Raw genomic sequence first — 12,951 nt, 5'->3', positions numbered from 1 at the left:
AGTCTCGATGTTCCAAAGGTGTCAACGCGAGCATGGATAGGCTCCCGCTCACCTGCAACACTGAAAACAAACACTATAGAAACTGGAATGATGTCGTGACTATGACCTGTTACCTCCTGTTCCCCTTTTCAGTTCCCATGAAATGCACTTTTTTCCATTTGATTTTGAAACAAAATAATTAACACTTTATTTGTGGTTAAAACTTGACAATTTAATGAAATTACAGACACAACTAGTTATTCAGCGGTCATATGTGTTTGAAACATCTCAACCTCACCGATACCAACATACAAAAACATTTAAACATGAATATTTCAACTGTAAAACGCATCAGTCACAGCTGCTCACTTATTACTGGGTCATCGCCGACATTCAGCAGGCGTTATTGTCGTTCCGTGACGGTGGTCCACTTACCTCAGAGGTTTGAAGTGTTAATGTCACTCAGTTTATTTTTCGAGGCAAAGTCCATGCTGAGTTTCTGCATGACTTCCCGATGGCTTTGCTCCGTCAGCTCCTGGCGTACGCGCCTGTAGTGTTCCTTCACAAACTGGGCGAAAGGCGTGGGGGGACGAGGCTTGGATGGTGTGAGCAGGACGAGTTTGCCCGTACAGAGTGCACACACGAACTTCTGGGTGTCCAGGGACTTGGAATGGCGCCCGATCCTGCAGACAACAGCACAAGTATTAACGGTGAAGCAGAGGTCACCTAAAAATGCCCGTTTCATCTGAAAACGCCAAGTACGTCACATACGTATTCTGACACTTGGCGCACTGGTACTGGAATTTAAACTTGATCTCGTAGCTGTGGCAGCGAGTAACCATCGGCAGCTCGGGGTGCACCAAGGTTGACCTGCGAGCGTACATCTTCCATAAACTTCCGTGTCCGTCCCGCACGCCGTTGATCAGCCAGGTCGCAGCGTGGCACATCTCATGGATCAGTGTGTCTCGGAGGCGATCTAGGCGGGTAGGATCTTTTTATTGGAAATATTTTGGCGCGGGACCAAGTGAAGAATTTCAGAGCCCGTCACGCAAGGTAAATTGCTCATGTTTCGTCAAGGATCTCTATTTTCCTGAGTTGATTTAAGGGGCACTGTGAGGTGGCAATTAGAGCATTTTAGTCAGTCTGCACTAGCGGACTTATTTTTTGTATTTATTTCACTACACTTCCACCATGTTTCTCAAATTTGAAATAAGCTTTATCTTTTCCATGGGTTCGCAAGTCTGAGGAAAAAGTACACATTCCAGGCTGTCCACATTGCCTGAGCGGTCAATTAATTGTATGCCTCTTTGGAATTTGTGATGGGTCTGTCTTAACCTGGACGGGAGAATACATGATGAAAATGGTGCACGTCCAGACACATAAAAAGAGCTTCTGGGAGACAGGGCGAATATGGCCCTCTGTGCTCTGCTGGATACATTGCTCATTTGACAATAAAGTTGCACTTGACTTAACTTGACACTGATCTACACATTATGGCTGCGAGTTTTCTGGCAAAACCTTTGAAGCGAATTCACAAAGAATTACCGGCACCTGCAGAATCGCAGACTTTCTCAGACAGTTCGATGCGAGCGTAACGGTTCCCTCCACCTCGCTCCTGTCCAGTGACACAGTAGCCTGCTGTTTTGCGCATCTTTTTGTTCCAAATCAGAGACATATCAATGGGGAGCTACAAATGTCAGCCAAGAAAACATGAATCAGTCAATAAGTTAAGCACGTTCATAATAAAGAGATGACAACTCCGCACCTTCCTGTCGAACACACTGCTGTTGTACATACGATACAGTTTGCTCGTAAGTTCTTCCTTCTTTTGCTGAAAATTGCAGCAGTAGCTGGAGGCAGGATTTGATAGGGACTCCAAGAAGCAACCTGGGGTTTTGCATAAGGCCAGTCTAGTGGAAAGACAAAAATGTTAAGAAAGCAACTGCTGTGGTCGAATCTTAACGCAAAAAATAAAGATGTGATGTGTACCTGCTGATGAAACCGTGCCTGGGATCCGTCTGGCTCACTGTTGGCTTCAGGATGGTGCTTTTCCCAGGAGTCTTTGAATCCACATTTTTTCTTCCTAATGATGAGGTGGACCTGGGTTTAGCCGAACCCTTTATGGGTGGAACTAACACAGGAGGGTCCGTACTGACTCCTACTTTCAAAAAATAAACAGAATTAAAACTAGAACGTCAAGTCTCTCTGCATCTATCATCATGTAGTCTGTTTCCGAACACCAACGAATAGCAATGGTATGTGTGTGTGTGTATATAATCTCATGAGAAGAAATACAAACATGTAGCGGCCTTCACAAAGGTCATTCATGATGTTTTGTTTTCCCCCAATATTATTGTAATGGTAGGCAAGGGTGTTGTAGGACTGCTTTGTAACATACTCAGTCGGGTTTTCAATATTGTGCCCATTAGAACCTGTATGAAAATGTCACGTGTCCGCTTTGTGTCAAGCCCCCGAAAAATAAAATTAAAACAAAAAAAGGCGGAGGAATCAATACTATTTCTGTTGCACCTGTTGTGGTCTTGGAAGTAGAGTCAGTGAATATGTTCTTCTTTCTAAGCCTCTCCAGTAAGGATGTGAACTCCTCTTCTGAACCACTGGAGTCATCCAGCTTGGAAGGAGCCGAAAGCGTACGCTTGGGAGAACGCAGAGAGGTTGCAGTGCAGTGGGATGGTCGAGGAGCAGTGAGGGGGAAGACAGGAGGCAAAAACGGTGATGGTGGGCTGTCCTTTTGGCCAAAAAGCAATGGGTTGTTTTCATTCGATTTTGCCAGAGAATTTGGCTTTGTGCAGCGAGTCGTCCAAGTGCTCTTGATAACAATATTATCCCCCTCATCCTCATTATCACTGATGAACACAGGGGAGGCAAACTGAGATAGTGGCAGTGGTCTCTTGAATGTATTTTGAGTGGCTGGAGTATTGGTCTTCTTACGCCCTGGATAAAAAATGAAGAGGTAACAATCACAATTGTGTTGATTTACAATTTAAGTCAATGCTGATTACATTTTGAATACCTTTAGAGGATGATTTTGTTTGAATGAAGTCATCATCTGATAAGTCATCATCCACAATAAAATTGCTAATGCTTCTTAGAAAAAAAATAAATTAAACACACTTTCCGCAATAGGAAAAGAGTCATGCAAATTTGGATGTCAACTGAAATAGTCACCTGTCCTCACTTTCACTCTCCGATACTTTCCTGGGCTTCGTGGAGGGAGTGTTCACACGTTGCAAGACTTAATACACACAGAAAAATGAGCATTATGTCAGCATGTTTGCCATTACAATTATAGTTCTCATTTAATCTTTAAGAACGGTTTTAAAACTTATTTTAGTACAAATGCCACACATTTGAACAGCATTTTTACTTAAGCAGTAGGTTTTTGTTTTGTTTTTTTCTGGATGGGTTCCAATAAGCAGTGCAAAAAATGGCTGGATACTTTGGTTCTGTGCCAATGTTCAAATTTCACATTGTGATGGTGTTTAACAATAGTATTCAATACTTATTTTTAGGATTAAATGCAATAAAATCAGTGAGATTCCACGACTGGCACATGGAGTTCTAAGTATGTTTAAGGAGGAACCTTGTGTAAAAAGTTTGAGAATCACTGCACAAACGAATGTACTAGAAAAAGGCAACTCACATTTTTCAAAACCACCACTATCATCATCATCCGAGCTCACTGCAAGAACACTTGGATTGTAAACAGAACATATTAGAAATTGCTTTGGTGACGTCACATGCAACTGCTAAGCAAAAGCAAAATAAAAATATTGTATCGTACCGGTCTATCTTCAGTGCGCTGCATGCTTGCCGCGGCTTGGGTTTCGTTCTTGGAGTGCTCCAGTTCACAAGAACTGAGAAGTGAAAAGAGTATTTATTCATGAAACCGGTGTTACGTTAAAACAGCTCAAACTCAGGTGCGAGGTTCCATCTCACTCACACTGATCAAATTCATCATCACCGGAGTCAATCAAAACTGTGTTTTTGTATGCGTTGGTCTTGAAGTGTCGGTTCTCTTTGTCTTCGTCCTCTGAGAGACAACTTAGAGGCGACACGGATCGGTCCGCAAAATGATCCCCACTTGTCCCACCATGGCGTTTCTTCCCAATCGCATTAATCAGCTACAAAATTAAGGGGTGGGGGGCGGGGGGGGGGGGATCAAGAAAATTACCAAAGAACGCAATCAAATTTGAATACAAACCGCAAACCTTCTTTTCTGCCACGTCTAATCCATCGTCCCCAGTCCAGCCCATCTTTTTGGAAACGCGTTCAAATAACTTGCGAGTACTATCGTTCATAATTTCCTGTATAAAACAGGACAAAACAGCAAGTCATTTAATATCCCAGCTCCATTTGATTTTCAAAAGCTACGGGGCATTTCGGCTAGAAAGGAAAATAAAACGTCTCAACAAGAACAGGCTAATTCGGTTGCTTCTCGCGTTAGGATTAAAGATATTTGTGTTTTAAGGTTTTTCTCATTTTTAGCAACGTAGCGTTATTGAATTCGGTATTATTTCTGCGATCGTTTTGAGCCTTACCCAAACGTAAACTTCGAGAAAAAGTTGTTTTTCTTCGGTGGCTTTAAAAAGGGAGGACTCGAGGATCGTCGCTCGGTGACTGTATATTTGAATCTCGTGGACTATCCGTCATACTTCACGGACCAATGAGAGCATGCTTTATTTTGTAGTGAATATCCAATCACAGAAGACATTAGGCTTCGTCTTAGTGATGGGAATTCCGGCTCTTTTGGCTCGTCTCACTAAAAAGAGCACGCTCTTTTCGGCTCCCAAATGGCTCCTCAGTTTTTTTTTGTTGCTTAAATTAATTTACTACCAAAAATAATGTAAAATTATGTGTAAAATGAATTACTAATGTAACAAATATACAATATATCAAATATTTATTATTTATATGGCTTGATTTATATTCTTCTGAACATACTCAACATGGAGTACAACAATGAATTAAAATTTTATATTGGATATTTTAACCTTGCTCAGTCTACACGCTGCCTTTGAACTAGCAATTAAGTTGAAATAAGCGTTTCCTATCCATTTTCTCGCCTTTCCACTTTCCACCGTTTTGTGTTTTCTTTGTAGCGCTTCGAGCTCTCTCGTCTCCCAGTCTCCTGTGTGCTGCTGTTGTGTCTCTAACTCCTCCCCCCTTCTCCTCAATAATGAGTCACTTTTTCTTTGTTTTCAAGATTACATTTTCAGATAACATGGGAACCGATGCGTACTCTCCAATACAAATAAAATAACACAAAGAGATTTACAAAATCGTAATATAAATATAAAATAGATTAATGCAGGATTATTAAAACACGGATTATTCAGTATTGTGGCAGGTATTCGATTTCTCATTTTGGCATCATGTCGTGACTGTTCCACATTTTCCAATAGAGGGCAGGCGAGGCAACAAAAATGAAACCTGAAATAAAGAGCACGTTACAATGACGTCAATTCTATGATGTAAAATAACAAACAAAAGCAACCATATCCCTTGAAGTGATGACGCGGGCTAAACATTACTCAAATAAATTCTCATTCACTCAGTAAGGACGTAGTTTGGCCTACTTATGTTGTCCTCATGCTTTTCCTTTTTAATTTGAAAGGAGGCAGCAACTCGGACATGGATGACAAGTCAGCCAACAAAGAGTTGGATTTATGGATTGAACAGCTCATTGAGTGCAGGCAGCTAAGGGAAAATCAAGTCCAAGAACTTTGTGAAAGGGTAGGACTTGCTGTCAGGGGGAAAAATACAACAACTGCAATACCGTATTTACATTCTTTTCATTTTGAATCCACTACCATACTGCCTGTAAATAATGTTAATATTTGAATTAACAAGTTCCTTCCAATTTGTTTCTTATTATATGTTACTCCCAACCCTTATGATGAGACTCACTGTAGAAAATGGGGAGATGAATTCAGTGCTGGTCCGCGCCTTAATGAAATAAGCCTTCCCTCAAACCATGTTTACATATTAAAGGTATATTAATAACTAGAGCTGTCAAACGATTAATGTATTTTATCTAATTAAAAATGCAACTGTCATAATTAACTCAATTGGACTAAAAAAATAATCATGATTACTCACACATTTTTTATCGTTTCTGAATTTCCTTTTACATTTTTTGTCCTATTTTTCACCAATTTTAATGCTCTCATCAACATGGAATCATGAATCAGTGTTCTATGTGCCAAATGCAAATATTTACTGAAATAACAATTTTGATTTTCAATTTTACATGAACATTTTTCACTTGGAGCAGTTATTCACACATAATCTCTCACACTATATTACTGTCCATCAACAACAGTGAAAACAATATATTGTCACACAACAGCTGCTTTAACAGCTTTTTTTATAAAATCAAAACAGAGCAATATAACATTATAAAGTGCACATCTAAGGTGAACTAGTACTCAGCCTATAGTAGATTTAAACCATGGTTAGATACTTCGTTTTTCTCAAGTTTGCTGTGAACACAGCAGTCTGTTTCTGTATGTTCGTTGAAGAATAACGAGACACCGGACACCAGTGTTCATTATGTGCCGCTGTATTCAAAACTGCCCGCCGTACAAAAAAGCGCACGCACTTCTCCCGTGCTGCTGGGGCAAACCATTCTGAAAGAGGGGTGGGGGGGTCACTCCCCCTAACACAGTCAGGCTATGTTGATTGTGTTGGTCCTTCTTGTGCAGAAGTCTCTCTACAGTTTTTGTGTAGACCTCATTTCGAATGACAACACTGGAGACGTTTTATTTTCGCTAGGTCGCTACCACTGTCAGACAAACACAGAGAAGCTCCACCCGCTATATTTATATGGACGCAGAACACTGTAACCTTCCACACAAAATAGTTCCAAACAAGTAACATCCGCTTGTGACGTGTGCCGCGTTAATCTCGCGAGAAAAAATTTAATCCCGTTAAAATTAATTTAAATTAATGCCAATAAAAACGCGCTAAACTGACAGCTCTATTAATAACCCATCCATCCATCTACTTTGAAAATAAAATGATGATGATAATAATAATGTCATCAATGAACTAGTTTCTACAATGATTCAGATGTTTTGATTGATGCGTTTTCCAATGGCACCATGCTCAAATTCAAAATAATTGTGCTACACCACCTGCACCACAACTTTAAAACCTGATTTTATCTGTTCAAAATATTTGCTTACCGGTACTTTCTGTCACCAACTTACCAGGTGCGCCGGCGGCATGTCAAAGCAAAACGCCCAGCATTGAAGTAAATCAATTATGAAATAATTAAAAGGAAATTAGAGGCATAAAATGGGGCCAGGGAAGGTTGAATTTCTTCACAAAACCATTCTAATAATTTTTTACTGTCACTTTATACAGACAGTTTTAACATGCAGTCCTTTCCACAAGTATTGGAACGACAAGGTCCTTGTCCAATTCCCAAACATGTGTTGTTTACACCCACGAAGCATAATAGGATCACCATCTCATCCACCATCATTGACAGTTATAGAAGTCAAACATCCATTTCAACTGGGAAGACTGGCAGGGATGAATTTTAACATGCTTTCTTTGCACCCACGTCAAGGCCAAAGAGATCCTGCAAAAGGAGTCCAACGTTCAGGAGGTGAGATGTCCAGTGACGGTTTGTGGAGATGTTCACGGTCAGTTTTATGACCTCATGGAGCTTTTTAAGATAGGCGGGAAGCCCCCTGACACCAACTATCTCTTCATGGGAGACTATGTGGATAGAGGCTATTATTCCGTGGAGACAGTAACGCTCCTTGTTTGTCTGAAGGTATAAAAATGAAATACCGCACTATAACAGCTTTTGCACAAAAGCAAAAGATGACTCCTGCCTGCCTGCCTGATTTGGTTACCGTTTAACTCACAGGTCAGGTTTCGTGAAAGAATCACCATTCTGAGAGGAAACCATGAGACAAGACAGCTCACACAGGTGTATGGCTTCTACGATGAATGCCAGATGAAATACGGAAATGTTACTGTTTGGAAGTACTTTACTGATCTTTTTGATTATTTGCCCCTGACTGCTCTGGTAGATAACCAGGTAAGAATCTGCACAATATTTAGGTGAATTACATCAAGGCCATGGGAGTAAATTCATCTTTTTTTCTGTTTTTCATTTTTTTTTTTTTGGTGGGGTTAGATTTTGTGTTTACATGGAGGATTGTCTCCTTCAATAGTCACACTGGAAAACATCCGAGCATTGGATCGCTTGCAAGAGGTTCCTCACGAGGTACAGATGACAGGTCTCCTGACAATGTACAGTAAATGCTCAATGTTGAACTTCAGAAATGGAATATTTTAAATATCGAGCGACAGATGTTCGATTTTAATGTCTGCCGGACATATGTTCTTATTGGACTTTAATGTCTTAGCTAGCATGAACACCACTTATTTTTCTCCATATTTAGGGTCCAATGTGTGACTTGTTGTGGTCTGACCCAGACGAGCACTATGGATGGGACATTTCTCTTCGTGGTGCCGGTTACACCTTTGGGCAGGACATCTCAGAGACTTTTAACCATGCAAACGGACTCATTTTGGTTTCGCGAGCACACCAGCTGGAGATGGAGGTACAGAAGATTAAATCCAATAGGAACCATTGTAAGGGCAGGGGGAAAAATCAATCAATATCAAAAATGTTGACTTCACAGAGATAAGTATCCCAAATGTTTGGGATAATGCATAATATGTACAGTCAATGTACCAGACAAGTTCAATAAAACAACAAGGTTCCCATTTTGAGATCTGCTCAAATTAGCATAACTGATTTCAATAGCTAGAAACTAGAACCGGGCACCCTTGGTAGTCTATGATCCTACATATATGCCTACACTTAATGTACCATAAAAGTTGCACAGCAAAAGTGGTACGCAGTACATTTCTCATCTAGAATAACTTGATAGTCCTGAGATTTGATTGTACCCTGCACGGATTCACGACACCCTGTGCCGGATGTAGCAAAGTAGCCCTCGAGCGTACTCCGTGTTTGACTGTAGGGAGAGATCATTTCTTGCTGTGCTTCATTATTGTGTCTCTGTACAAACAGAGGACACGACACGCCTTGCTAAAAGGTTCCAGTTTGGTCTCCGCTGTACAAATGTTATTTTCCCAGACGTTTTTGTGGCTTGTCAACACGTCTTGTTATTGGAAACTGGTGTCCTGCTTGGTCTTCTCCCATGAAGTCCACTTTGGCTAAAATATTGACGGATGGTGGGATCTGACGACACTGATGAACCTTGACCTGGGAGGTCTCCATTCATTTCGTGGGAGGCTGTTTTGGATTCTTTTGCTGCCATTTTTACTATCTGCCACTTTTCCACCTGCGGCCACATCTACGGAGGTTGGGCTACAGTCTCGTGGATCTTAAATTTGGGAATATGTGCAGCCGTAGTCACAGGAACATCAAACTGCTTGGAGATGGTCTTATCGCCTTTTAACATACTTGTCGATCGTTCTATTTCTAATCTTCAGAGTCATTTGCCTCCTTTGCTTCCTCTGGTCCATGTCCGTGTTACACGATGTCACAGCACAGTGACTACGTATCACGCTATAAAGAAGATAACTGATTGATTATGAGATCGAAGACACTTGCGATGCTAATTAGAGCAAACACGGTCTGTGTCTTATGTGTTGTGTTGTATAATTTATGTTAACTGTTCTTTTAATGGCGGTGTGAGCACCCGCAGCGACTCCTCTTGTTGTCTTGTTGTCTGGTTGAGAGGGAAGAAATTTCATCCGTGCTGTATGTTGCATATACAGCACATACAGCACGGTCAAGTTTGACTTGACTTGATTTTGGTTCAAAATGTCCCTACGGTCACGTTATTTTCAAACTTTTCTCAGGATGCGATTATTTTTGACCAGGCCTCTTTTATAAATTTTTTACTTTTTAAATGGTTTTGTTTAACCACAATTCAAAAGCATTGTCCGATTTTCTCTGGTTAATTTTCATCACATTTTAATTTACCGGTATTTGTACTTTTGTCAGATTCAAATAATTTTTCTGATCATTGCATGTTTTTCTTTAATTAACAGGTGTGCCAACAATTTCTTTTTCATATGCATATATTGTTTTGTCCAATACAGGCTAATATAACCCTCACACTTCCCCATTCAGGGCTTTAACTGGTGCCATGACAAAAATGTCGTGACGATCTTCAGTGCGCCAAACTATTGTTACCGTTGTGGAAACAAGGCAGCGATCATGGAACTTGAAGACACACTGAAATGCTCCTTGTATGTCATTTTCTCAACATTCCCGTAGTTTTTTGGAACATTTAAGATCAGATGCCATAATTGTGATTTACACTGACTTCCCAAATTGCACTGACAAAAGATATTCCTTTGTTTGACAGCCAACAGTTCGACGCAGCCCCCCGCAAGGAAGAGCCCCAATCATCGTGGCGATTTCCAGATTATTTCCTCTAAAGATCTCCCAAATGGTGACCACTGGTCAACACATTTGTGCTAATGGTATTTATGAAGAAATGGAAGTAGGAGCTCTACCATCACCCTCTGCACATCAAAGAGTTGCTACGCATAACAATTCTCAAATAGGACATTTACATGACAGCATTTCGGGCAGTGATGTGTGATTATCAGAGAACTGAAATTATTCTGTTCATTGCACTGTGTTATAACACAGCAATGGCCGCAGACTTTGCACACTCGACAATGAAGATGACCCTAATGAAAAAAAGTGTTTCATACATCGATGCATATCATGAACTGCCAAATGCCATGCAGATGGTGCTCGTCGGCTGTCAAGTCAAGTCAACTGTATTTATAGAGCACTTTCAAACAGCCATTGCTGCGTACAAAGTGCTGTACATGGAGCAATTTAACATGCACAATAAACAGTAATACAAATCTGTAATAAAGACGGTAGAAAGGCTGTATGTATAGAGTATTCGCGTAAGTATTGTATTGTAATCTAATTGGACGCATGGAAAGTGTTCTTATTCTCTGGAATGCCATGACGTGTTCTTCCTTTTTTCAGGGGCAGATGAGTCCTAACTACTGTATAGTGAAACCTCCAATCTCAAAACAGACTTTAGACTTTAACCATTTTTCTGTGTTTTATTTACAGTATACATACCGGTATATACACACACACACACACACACACACACACACACACGCACGCACATATATGTTGGTACAAAAGGTAGCCAAAAATGTTCAAACCATATGTAAATGAGATTTCATTGCTCTTGTGCAATTATTTTTTATGTAAAAATAAAAAAATGATTTGAGTTCATGGGGCGGCCCGGTAGTCCAGTGGTTAGCACGTCGGCTTCACAGTGCGGAGGTGCCGGATTCGATTCCAGCTCCGGCCTCCCTGTGTGGAGTTTGCATGTTCTCCCCGGGTCTGCGTGGGTTTTCTCCGGGTACTCCGGTTTCCTCCCACATTCCAAAAACATGCATGGCAGGCTGATTGAGCACTCTAAATTGTCCCTAGGTGTGAGTGTGAGCGTGGTTGGTTGTTCGTCTCTGTGTGCCCTGCGATTGGCTGGCAACCGATTCAGGGTGTCCCCCCGCCTACTGCCCGGAGACAGCTGGGATAGGTTCCAGCACCCCCCGCGACCCTAGTGAGGATCAAGCGGCTCGGAAGATGAATGAATGAATGAATGAATGAATGAATGAATGAGTTCATTAAGTATTTCAAAATATTAATGAACAGTAAGGGAAACAATTCAAGACAAAGGTCTCTTTATTTATTGTCTTGTGAATAACTTACACGACATGCCAATGTATTAACTCCATAGTTGTGTTTTGCTTTTTCTTTGGCTTTTGTGTGGTTCTGTGTAATGCCACCATAGAAGGGGACCAGCATTGTCAACGCTGAACAGTGTAATAGCCACAGAACCGGAAATGAAACTGAGCTTGACATAGAAAAGTCTCTTGCTTCTCAGGACAATATAAGATAAGATATCCTTTATTTGTCCCACACTGGGGAAATAAATTTATAGCCTCCAGCAGCAAGAATGTAGGTAGAAAGAAGAAAAAAAAAACAACCACCACCATTCAATTAAGTGCAATATAAACACAAAATGGATAAATCGCAGTGCTATTTACAATTGTCTTTCACATAATTGAATTATTATTATTAGTAGTAGTAGTATTATTATTATTGTTATTTTTATTCAGCAGCCTGACAGCAGTCGGTAGGAACGAGCGTCGGTATCTCTTCTTGCAGCGCGGGTGTAACAGTCTCTTGCTGAAGGAGCTACCAAGTGCTGTCAGGGCGGGCTGGAGGGGGTGGGTGCTGGTGAGGACTTTTTCCTGCAGAAATCCACAACCAACTCCTTAGTTTTCCTAGGGTTGATCTGGGGGAGATTCTGCTGGCACCAGTCCACAAAGTCTTTTGTCAGTCCCCTGTACTCCCGATCGTCCCCCTCTGTAATGAGGCTAACAATCGCAGTCATCAAAGAACTTCTGAAGGTGCCAGTTTGGAGTGGCGTGTCTGAAGTCTGAGGTGTAGAGGATGAACAAGAATGGAGCCAGAACAGTCCCCTGCGGCGGGCCAGTGCTGCAGAGAAGCCTGTCCGACTCATAGCTCTGCAACCTCCTGTACTGTGGCCGATTTGTGAGGTAGTCAATGATCCATGCTGTGAGATGGTGGTCCACACCGGCGTTCTGCAGTTTGCCTCCCAGTAAGTTGGGCTGGATGGTGCTGAAGTCCCTGGAGAAATCAAAGAACATGATTCTCAGAGTGCTCCCAGCCTTCTCCAAGTGTGACAGCACTGAGTGGAGGAGGTAGATAATGGCGTCTTCCACGCCGATGCCAGGCTGATAGGCAAACTGCAGTGGGTCCAGTGCCGGGCTCACCAGCGGTCGAAGGTGGGCGAGGACGAGTCTCTCCAGAGTCTTCATCAGGTGAGACGTCAGCGCCACCGATCTGTAGCTGTTAAGCTGCATAGGGTGGGGGGTCTT

General features: G+C 41.5%; 3 protein-coding genes across 9 annotated transcripts in view; 2 read left to right on the top strand and 1 right to left on the bottom strand.

Moving 5' to 3' along the window:
- LOC127607514 (sideroflexin-1) overlaps positions 1-12,951 on the top strand; it is a 204,409-nt gene that overhangs the window by 170,110 nt on the left and 21,348 nt on the right. The window lies entirely within an intron of this gene.
- Positions 158-4,679, bottom strand: gcna (germ cell nuclear acidic peptidase). 5 transcript variants are annotated; one of them, XM_052074613.1, is made up of 13 exons: positions 4,539-4,679; positions 4,209-4,304; positions 3,941-4,121; positions 3,782-3,854; positions 3,641-3,690; positions 3,166-3,232; positions 3,011-3,084; positions 2,509-2,931; positions 1,969-2,140; positions 1,745-1,889; positions 1,525-1,666; positions 751-955; positions 158-662 (listed from the first exon to the last, which is right to left on the bottom strand). In XM_052074613.1, exons 2-13 carry the CDS (start codon positions 4,296-4,298, stop codon positions 416-418), a joined length of 1,869 nt encoding a protein of 622 aa, XP_051930573.1. In that variant the 5' UTR covers positions 4,299-4,304; positions 4,539-4,679; the 3' UTR covers positions 158-415. The 5 variants fall into 5 exon arrangements, with proteins under 5 accessions (XP_051930573.1, XP_051930599.1, XP_051930590.1 ...); XM_052074639.1 differs by having other exon boundaries at positions 1,531-1,666; XM_052074630.1 differs by having other exon boundaries at positions 1,969-2,137.
- On the top strand, positions 5,329-10,685 carry LOC127607499 (serine/threonine-protein phosphatase 2A catalytic subunit beta isoform-like). 3 transcript variants are annotated; one of them, XM_052075883.1, is made up of 8 exons: positions 5,329-5,733; positions 7,577-7,615; positions 7,685-7,786; positions 7,883-8,056; positions 8,156-8,245; positions 8,424-8,585; positions 10,133-10,251; positions 10,371-10,685. In XM_052075883.1, exons 1-8 carry the CDS (start codon positions 5,590-5,592, stop codon positions 10,441-10,443), a joined length of 903 nt encoding a protein of 300 aa, XP_051931843.1. In that variant the 5' UTR covers positions 5,329-5,589; the 3' UTR covers positions 10,444-10,685. The 3 variants fall into 3 exon arrangements, with proteins under 3 accessions (XP_051931843.1, XP_051931836.1, XP_051931851.1); XM_052075891.1 differs by having other exon boundaries at positions 5,692-5,733; positions 7,689-7,786; XM_052075876.1 differs by having other exon boundaries at positions 5,330-5,733; positions 7,577-7,786.

This window comes from Hippocampus zosterae, chromosome 1 (assembly GCF_025434085.1).
Source record: "Hippocampus zosterae strain Florida chromosome 1, ASM2543408v3, whole genome shotgun sequence".
NCBI classification, from domain to species: Eukaryota; Metazoa; Chordata; class Actinopteri; order Syngnathiformes; family Syngnathidae; genus Hippocampus; species Hippocampus zosterae.
This window is presented reverse-complemented; position numbering and strand designations above follow the sequence as displayed.